The sequence below is a fragment of the Carica papaya genome, chromosome 1 (genome assembly GCF_054855325.1).
Source record: "Carica papaya isolate Zhongbai chromosome 1, ASM5485532v1, whole genome shotgun sequence".
NCBI classification, from domain to species: Eukaryota; Viridiplantae; Streptophyta; class Magnoliopsida; order Brassicales; family Caricaceae; genus Carica; species Carica papaya.
In genome coordinates, this window is record NC_142309.1 from 24146042 (window position 1) to 24156010 (window position 9969).

General features: G+C 33.4%; 2 protein-coding genes across 2 annotated transcripts; one reads left to right on the forward strand and one right to left on the reverse strand.

Annotated features, from left to right (window-relative positions):
* Nucleotides 1-4264: 4264 nt before the first annotated feature.
* On the forward strand, nucleotides 4265-5524 carry LOC110816720 (blue copper protein-like). Its single transcript, XM_022045028.2, has 2 exons — nucleotides 4265-4831; nucleotides 4979-5524. The coding sequence occupies exons 1-2, from the start codon at nucleotides 4660-4662 to the stop codon at nucleotides 5377-5379; spliced, it is 573 nt and encodes a 190-aa protein (XP_021900720.1). The 5' UTR covers nucleotides 4265-4659; the 3' UTR covers nucleotides 5380-5524.
* Nucleotides 5525-7945: 2421 nt separating this feature from the next.
* Nucleotides 7946-8741, reverse strand: AGP10 (arabinogalactan protein 10). The gene has a single exon (XM_022044862.2). It carries the CDS (start codon nucleotides 8578-8580, stop codon nucleotides 8155-8157), a length of 426 nt encoding a protein of 141 aa, XP_021900554.1. The 5' UTR covers nucleotides 8581-8741; the 3' UTR covers nucleotides 7946-8154.
* Between the last annotated feature and the right edge of the window lie 1228 nt (nucleotides 8742-9969).

Consider the following 9969-nt stretch of genomic DNA (forward strand, 5'->3'; position numbering starts at 1 on the left):
GTGGGGTTGGCTTCTTCAATTGGCACTTTTCCTGAAGTGGGGTTGCCGCAAAACATACAGTTAAACAGACTTCACTAAACTGCCAGGATGGTTCCTGACTATTTGGAGTCAATGCTAGATGATCTAAACATGTGAGTTGTGCCCAAGCTACAGTTGGAAATCAACATTTTTCCTTGAATATCTTAATATCTCCAAAGCTTTCTTGATATTCATATTCTCAAGATTATGCCTTAACTTGTGAGAAAAGTTACAGCAGAGGTCTTTCTGATTGGCTCGTCTTCCTAAAACTTGGAAGCGAACATCTGGTTTGGAATTGATTTAGTTCTTGTGTGTGAAGTTGCAATAGTAACTTTTATGGAAAAGTCTATCTTTTAAGCTCATGTCTGTAATCTCACTGTATTTCTCACACATATTCTTCTTCATATTCCAACACGTTAATTATTATCATCTTTCTCTGTTCTCTCTTCCGTAACCTCAGTGTATCACCATCTGGGTTTGGCATTGATTTAGGTCTTTCGTGTGAACTCGCAATAGTAATTTTTTAGGGAAGTCTAACTTAAGCTCTTGTCCATAATCTCAATGTATTTCTGTTATATTTTTCTGCTTCAGGTTCCAAAGTCTTGACTATTATCATCTTTCTTTCTTCTCTCTTCTCTCTTCCTCTGTTTTTGAAACAATTATGCATGCTTGAGGCGATAGTAATTCATTTTTCTTTTTCCTGAAAATAGACTCAGACCATAATATTTGTAACTCACAGATAAGGAAGGAATAATATGGCTGGAACTTACTATGAAACAGATGGCCTTGTGCAACTCTTCTTGGCTTTGGGTGACAAAGGCTGGTGCTTTATTCCTCTTGGTTATTCATAACTGCAATCACATTTTGCTAGACAATATTGGCTGCATGTTTAGTTTTCAAATTCCTTAGCCTATGGGTATCTTGATGTTTCTATAGAAAAGTTTTTATTCAAGTTATTTGAAAATTCTTTATTTATTTTTTTTAAATAAAAATGACCTCTGCAACACTAAAGAACTCTTTGAATATGTTAGATTCTGTTTATTGTCGTGAAATTACTATCCTCTTTTTATGAAACTGTTCTTTAAGAAACTGAAGCATTTTCAAGCATGGTTGCTCCTTTTACACATTCAGTCAATCAACATTAATCAATATTTTATGAATTATTCCTCGCTTTAATCATCTCTCTTGTCTGAAATCTCATTAGTTATTTTCTTGAGATTTATATCTCTCGTGTTGGGTCAATCTATTTTCAGATTTGCAAAACTCAAAGTGCATATGACTAGGAAGGGAAAGGAGAGTACTGGAGAAGTCTCAGCCACAGTTATAATGATAAGTTGAGTGTGACTGTGTAAGTATCCATTTGACAGTGTTCTAGGAGCAAATTCTGCCATGTTGAAGATAGTAATCCTAATATAATATTGGCCACCATCATAAAAATCAATTTATTGTTGTTTTTAGAAGTTTTAGTTTTCTCTTCTTAAGTATCATTGCAATACTGACTTTACTTTTTTTTTGTTGACTTATTTTGAAGTCAACTCATCAATATTCTTTGAAGCAATGTTGAATGGCTACAGGTTATGTTCCTTTTGTGTTGGAAGGACCGATGGCTTTCAATTTGAAAATTTAGTATTTCTTGAATAGTGCTCCTAGCATTGGTTCTGTAATTTATCAGCTTCTTTTATACATTTACTTGGAAAGCAATCACTTGATATGAAACCTATCCCTTGTTCAAGCAGTGTTGTTTAGTTTAGTTTTTGTCTAGGAAGATCTAAATACATGACAGTCATTTTGAATTTCATAGGTTTGTGGGTGTTGTTTATTCTTTTTGTATCATTGAGATATCTAGTTATTTTCCTGCTTTAACTTATTCCTTCAAACCATGTGGGTGGACATGTGATTCACGTCTTAGTCCTCTGTATTTCGATGTTTCTTGGTGTTAAACATATAATATGTTTAATGAAAAGAGGGCAAGATTGTCCTGAAACTCTGCTCCAGTTTTTGTACAAATCTCATGCATGATATCTTGCTGATCCTTATCCACTCTGCTGGTGAGGTGCTGCAGTAGTTTATAGACACCTAGAGATCCGGAGGGTAAGTTGATTGAATGGAAACTTGTAATGAATAGAAGGAAAATTATGATTGCGGAAGAGAATTATATGTCCAAAGAATTCGACTATCATGTTGGGAGAAAAAGAGAAGGAAAAAAGTACCTGAAGAGAGTTCGAGTGATTGTGAAATTCCATCTAAAATTAGGTGTCTTTCTTAAATTCTCTGATTGCTGTTTTGAGTTTTAATATTTATCAGAATTTTTTAATGCTGTTTCCAGTGTTTTTTAGGTGTTTGAGCTGTTTGAGTCTTGGTTACTCCGTCAAATTTATAAGTTACATGACGAGAGGTAATCTTCTCTCTCTCTCTCTCTCCCTCTCTTTGGATTCTCATGAAGACATAAACGTGGGACGCACCTGCTCCCTTTTCTATTATTTCTTCGTTGTTGAAGCATTTTACTGATTCCGTGGAGCCAGCAGATGAGTATATAACTTATAGATGGAATATGGTTGATGCATGATGGTATGTGGTAGACCGTAGACTGGTCTCACCAAAGTACGTAGTCTGGCATAGATGTAGGAAGGGTTGTTGGCCGAAAGCCAATGGACCCCAAAGCTCCCAACCAACATTACCTTTTGTAAGTGTTTCAGCTTTGAGTTGGACACGTGGGTTGATGTCCCATTTGGCCTTTTGATTATCAAAACATTTTCTATCATGTTCATGACTTTCTCTTACCTGGTTTGGTGGACGGTTTTTGATAAAAGTGGTGTGTCCTGTGCTTTCTCAAAATTAGTGGAATTTTTTATTAGGCACCAACCAAATGTCACAGCAGTGCTAGTAAGCCCTTGTGGGCAAATATATCAGTCTTTGCTCTACACTACTGTTACTACATCTAGCAAAGGTTACTTAGATTGATATTCATTTGGGTATTGATTTTTTATTTTTTTTTCTTTGCCCAAAGAGTTGGAGAAATGTGCTCTTCCAAGACTTGTGTGACTGTTAATCGTTTCTTTTTATGACTATTTATATGTAGCTTATGGTACCGTGTGTATATAAAAGTTGATGCTAGTGTGACACCTTTCAAAAGAAGGTACAACACCATTTGGTTAACTGGGGCCGTTTCCTTCTGTGATTGCTATATCCCAAGCATGAATGAAGACTGCGTTTTCGTCTGTTTTTGTTTGAATGTTTTCTTTTTTCAATTATGATTGACATTTAATTAATTAATATATAAATTTTTATTTTTTTTAAAAATGTTTAATCATGATATTAAAATTATCAATGTTCGAATATTGAATTGGATTAGTTATGTTTAATTTTTTTACATATATTACTTTTTGGCTATTAAATATTATTATTTTAGTAAAATTTATTTATTTATTAATTGAATAATATATATATATATCTAATTATAACACGATGAAAATAACTTTTAAATAAGAACGTGAAGTTACAATTTATTTATTTATTTTTTTTTTTTATAAAGAGTTTGTATTTATTGTTTTGTTAAATAGTAATTGGTTACTTGAATACTAATTTGAGTAAAGTTTGAAGAACGTAACATATTAAACAATGGTTTCAATTTGATTCTATCACGATAATGATGTTTGAGAAATCATTTGTTGGACACAACATATGCGTACCCCATCACAATTCACAAATGATAAAAGAGAGCATACAATCAACTCATGGCTTTTCTTTATTCACAATCTATCATTACCTCAATTTTTTTATTTAAACATGTATTATCAAATCAATAAAATAACAAAATATTTGTACAGTAAATTTTTAAACATGAGTACTTTTTTACCTAATTATAAAAATTAAATATAGATTTTAAATTGAAAGTTCTAAAATAATAAATTACTCCAATAACCACACTTATGAGAAAAGTTAATTATGTAATAGTAATTTTAGGAATTATCTGATCAGTTAGTTTAATTTTTTTTTTTTAATCTTACAATTGGAAAAAAAAAAAAAAAAAGCTCCATAAAATTTGTACGTATTGACTAAAATACTTTAATCTCTCAATTTAAGTACATAAAAGATTGATGATAATAATATCTGCTTCTCATTTTTCATAAAACAAAATTATTATTTCTTTAAGCTCAATTCACCTTTTTGTTTTCACAACAACTCCTATCTTCTTATGCCTATAATGGGGACTGTGCTTGTGTGAATTGCCTACCTAACGAAAACACCACGAACTGCTCTTGAGATAAACCCTAGTCAACAACCAATCAGTGGAGTTGATAATCAAAAAGAACCCTAGAAATATCGGACCCACCACCTTCTTCCTCTTCCTCTTCCTCTTCTTCTTCTTTTCCGTTAGGTGTTGAGTCTGTCCCAAGTCATTCCCTTTACATGAATATTTCTTTAAAAAACGCACAGCTTAATTGGAATTTTAAGTAGACCAAAATCACCCAACTTTTTCTTACTTACTCCGCTCTCCCTTTTACAGCATTATATAAAGGCTTCATTTTGAGAAGTATTGTCACAGCTGAACCTGATCTCTTTTGGTGGGTAATTAATTTCTTAGGTTTTCTTTTTCAATCTTCTGAATTCTGATCCGCCATTGACTAGAGAAGAAAGAAAATGGGAAGCTCTATTAGTGTCAGATTTGGGTGTTTGATTTTCATGGTTTTGTACACGGTAGCATCAAGCTTTGCAGCGGTTTACACTGTGGGAGAAGGTTCAGGCTGGGCATTGGGTGTTGATTATTCCGGTTGGACAAGTGATAAGACCTTTGTAGTTGGTGATACCCTTGGTCAGCTCTCATCTCTCATCTCTCTTCTCTTACTCAATTCTTTTTTTATAATAGAAAGAGATGCGATATATATTTCTATTATATCATAAAGAAAAGGATTACGAGACCTTCATCTTTTTCTGATTTTTATTTTGTTGAATCTTGAAGTTTTCAACTACGGGAGTGGACACACAGTGGATGAAGTGAGTGACAGCGACTACAAGACATGCACCGTCGGCAATTCAATCAGCACAGACAGCAGCGGCGCCACCAAAATCGCCCTGAAGACCGCCGGCACTCACAACTTCATCTGTGCCGTAATGGGTCACTGCACCGGCGGCATGAAGCTTGCCGTCAACGTAGCCGCCGGCTCAACCGCCTCACCGTCGGGAACCCCCGCCACCACGACTCCTTCAGACGCTTCTACTCGGAACACAACGGGAACCACTGTATACACACCAGGCGTCACAACAAATATGCCTCAAGGATACTCCGCTTCTGGGACTCTCTCTCCATGGATGGCCATTGTTACTACTTGTGTGGCTTTGTTTACCTGGGTTCTATCGTAAGTTTTCAGGCCAGGGTGCTTGTACGTCTACTACCCGCGCCCTTAGCCAGGAGAGAGGCAGTGCTTTCATTGTTTTTTAATTTCTTTCTCTGTGACTGTTCATCTGTAATGATGAGAAATATTATTTCGTTTGATCTTTTTATTAATGAGTTGTTAATTTTATTTATATTGGCGAACGATTGGACGCATATTAACTTATGATCTCAAAATTTAATTCGAGGTAGAGAATTCAGGGGCGGCATATTAACTTATGATCTTGTTTGGAATTTAAGATCGTATGAATACTTGATTTTGTTCTAATGCAGGATGTATGTTTTGGTGCATATATATTTTTAAAATATACATATATTTGGACAATGAAAATTTGTGGGAGCGAAAATTAAATAAAAGATATAAAATTTATTACCCATTATCTTGATTAGGAGTAGATCATCTCACTGCTAAATCCAGCCCGCTGATCAAAGGGTTACTTAGACTGTGTTTTTGGGCTTCTTGCAAATCTTTGGACTGTCGTTCTAATAAGAACAGAATCTTCAATAGAAAAATAAAAACATGAACCAAAAAATCAGGTGTAAAACAAGCATAGAGTTAAGACTAAACGAACAAAACCTTGGTGTTAAGCAAGCGGTTATTAGATTGAAACCATATATACACAACTCTGTTTGAAATATTTTGTATATATATTTTTTTAATTCTATATTATTTATAAATGTATTTATTTTAAATGTTACGTGTTGAGTTTAAATTTTCTTTTTAATAAAATCTATAAGTTGAAAAAGATAAAATAAAAATAATTTATATACTAATTGGGCTTATTTATAAACCATTAGGTGATAGACCAAAATAGCCAATATATATATATGCATGTACGTGTGAATGTGCGTGTGTATTGAAGAAATCAAGTAGGCAAATGCTGCGTGATATTTTAGTAGAGTACTTCAACAATCATTTTCTACATTAACAATAAATCTTAAGTCTCAAATTATAATAAATCTCAACAAAATTTCTTCTCCTTGTAACTAAATTTTTTAATTAAGACAATTATAATTAATTAATAATATTTATATTATAAAAAATAATAATAATAATAATAATGATAATCAAAGTCGTTGGCCTAGTTGTGTTGCCTCAAACAACAACAATTGCTACAGATTTCATCTGTCACACGTTACTATACATACATACATATATATTGTTTTATAGAGTAATTAAATCAATTGTAAGGGTTAGTAAATAAACTATTCCATTAATCTAAACTATAATGTTGTTGTAATTCTCTAAATTTATTGGGAATAAAAGTTGTAAATTAATTGAAGTAAAAATAAAACTAAAAATTTGAATGATTTTCTTGTGTTTGGATATGAACTGGAAATGCCGCTTTTAGTTCTGTTTCCTTCCAGAACATTCTTGTAGTTCTCGAGAAGTTTCTTCCCACCACACATCTCAAAGAAAGAAAGAAAGAAAGAAATCCAATGCTTTGCGCACTCACTCTTTTCTTTCTGTCAACTTTTCCACACTTATTCCCTACCTTGTTTTTATAATTAGAATAAATAAAGCTACTACTAGTATACATATACATGTATAATTTACACTAAAGAATATGTGAAGAGAGTCCGGATCATCCCACAATATATATATATATATATTAATATAAAGTTTTAAGAGATCATAATTATTAGTTAGAAAACGAACCCCAAAAGAAATATAAATAAGAATGAATTTTCAATTTCTTGTACAATGCTTTAAATTATTATCTACCACCAAAACGAACCCCATTTTATTACCCAAAAAGAACTTTTCTTTTAATATTTTATTATTATTATTAGTAACAAATAAAAAATAAATGACATTTAATTTAATTTTTTAATTAATAAATAAATCATAAATTTTCAACTTATTACTTAATTATTATTTTTTTTAAAAAAAAAAAAACCCCACTAACAGAAATAAAAATAAAAAAATAAAAAAACCGCGCACATGGGTTTTGAGTTTGTGCAACATGAAAGTCATATATATATATATATATATATAACAGCTGTTACCACGTGACACCTGTAAAAGTCCTCTTACTTTTCTTCCAACCCCATCAAAACACCACCTACCCACCACTTGCATTACACTACTCAGATACCAACTTTTTTCTTCTACTTCATAAAACGAATTATATAATATTTGGTACCAAAATTTAATAAGACCAAACTATAGGTACCAAAATACTATTACCAATAACTTCGGGTGCCTTTCCAGCTGTCCCCCCCCTTTTCTCATAATAATCTCACACACTACAAGACAAACCCACCGCACCATTTTCTACTTTTTTTTTTCTCTCTCTCAGACCTCGCAACGACAATCCTGAGATCACTTCAGTTTCAAATTCTCAAATTTAGACCTACAGAACTTGTTCCATGTAATATTTGTTTTCGTTTTTTGACATAATTTAACAAAGAAAATGATACGATGAGAAAATTTATTTGAATAAATGGGAAAATTAAAAATTAAAAATTATATTAACTTATAAAAAAAATGAGCAAAGAAAATTAGTAAATACATATATATATATAAATAAATTAAAAAAAAGAATTCATAAATACCAATAACCATAACAATAGTAAGAAGAGTAAGCAAATGGAATCTCAGATCAACCTCCAAAAGACCCATACAATCACAACCATCAACCACCGTAAATTCAAAATAAATAAACAATAAAATCAAAAAGACGAAGAAGCTCTCGAAAATCCTACTAAAATAACCCTAAATCGTCGGCTCCGTGTCAGATCTACAGCAACAAGGCCGCGGCGAAGACAGCTCCTGCGAAAGATCCGGCGGCGGAGATTCTGTTCAAGGCAGCTCCATTGCCGGGAGTGACGGCAGGAGCCTCACCGGGAGGGTTGGAAATGGATGGTGTGGGAGGGACCGGTGTGGATGGAGCTGAAGCGGGAGAGGTGGGAGGAGCAGGAGGAGAGATGGTGGGAGAAGTTGGTGCACTTGCTGGAGGTACGGTTGGAGCTACGGTTGGTGGAGTAGTTGGAGTGGTGGCTGGTGGTGGAGCCATGACTGAGGGAGTTGGAGCCGCAGCCTTTGGGGCCGGAGCTGGAGTAGCTGCTGGCGGAGATTGGTTCGGTGCTGCTCCGGGAGCCTGAGCAAGAGCGGAGTGGGAAGCCAGTGCCAGAAGCAGAAGAAGAAGGAAAGTCTCGTTGGCCATTTTCGTTTATAGCTCAAGCGAGTTCTCGAGAGAAAACGAAAGGCCAAAGGGCTCAGAAGCAAAAAGGAAGAAGTCGCAGAGTACAGAGGAGCCGACTGGTGAGAGATTGAGAGAGAACGAAAGAGAGACTGTGCGGGCTTTGAAGAGAGAGAGAGAGGAGAAGAGAGTTTATATAGAGAAAAGGTTAAAGTCGGTTCAGAAAATTTCTTGTTTGTTTCCTTTTCTTCCAGATTTTAATCGTAAGATGACTTGTTTATTCGGAAATCTCCATTTAACCACCTTATATTTACGTATTCTTTCATTTTAGTCCTTGCCGGTCTAAATAGATAAAAAGTCTATTTTATTTTTGTCCTATCATGTTGATTTATTTTTTTATCAACATATAATTATACTTTATTGAATTATTAATAATTTATAATGAAATTTTACTTCTTCTAGAAAGAGAATTATTTTCTTTTAGACATGCTTATAAAAATTTATGAGACGCAATCATTTTTGTTATTTAATTTAGTTAAAAATTAGTTTTTTAATAAGAAAATGTCATATTAATTTGTCTTTGGATAATAGTGGCATTCGTAATAAGGTTTAATAAATAATTACTAATTATGGGAGACGAACGGGGAGCAGATCTACAATTGGTTTAAACAATTAGGGGAAGGTTTGAGAGAATGAGAAACTTGAGGGATTCAAGTGCGACAAAAAGGAAACTGCATCTTCACTGACACGTGGTACCGATGATCGCAAGGGAAGGATCTGAACCGTCGGATGAAGTACAATAATTTGACAAACTCCAGCGACGCGTTGTCGTAAAGCATCTTTGATCAACGGCGGTGGGTTGTTGGTTGACTTTTCTAGTCTTTGAAGTTTCTAATTGATCAACGGGTATAATTTTTTAATTAATCAAGTTAATTATTAAACGCGGAAATTGCCCTTATCGTTATGATTAGATTAGCCCGTTGTGGACTGGAATATATTATAAAATTTAAATTACAGGACTATCCAAATCGATGAAGAAAAGACATGGAACTCATCATAAGTTAATACATCTAAAGATGTGTTACTGTTTTCATTATCTTTGTCTCGTTGTCCAGTTGTAATTTTTTAAGACCTTGAACTTCTTTTCGTTGTTAAAAAGATTTAAAATCCAAGATGTACTTCCGGGAAGATTGTTTCATACATCTATTAAAATTTTAAAATTTACCCTAAACAAATCAAATTGCCAGTTAACCGAATTTATATATTGACTAGTTCTCCCAGAATTTCTCTTAAATTATTAAATTCATCCAGCTTCAAAAAGTCTTAAGAAACCTGATTTGCATGTTTATTATATAAGACTACCGTATAGATGAGCTCAAAAAGAAGCACCATAAATACATAATGCCATCTTCT

Bases quoted from the DNA above. Each gene is read 5' to 3' on its own strand.
- LOC110816720 (XM_022045028.2), top strand. From the start codon at position 4,660: ATGGGAAGCTCTATTAGTGTCAGATTTGGGTGTTTGATTTTCATGGTT. The intron at 4,832-4,978 runs GTCAGCTCTCAT...TGAATCTTGAAG, and splicing joins TGTAGTTGGTGATACCCTTG to TTTTCAACTACGGGAGTGGA.
- AGP10 (XM_022044862.2), bottom strand. From the start codon at position 8,580: ATGGCCAACGAGACTTTCCTTCTTCTTCTGCTTCTGGCACTGGCTTCC.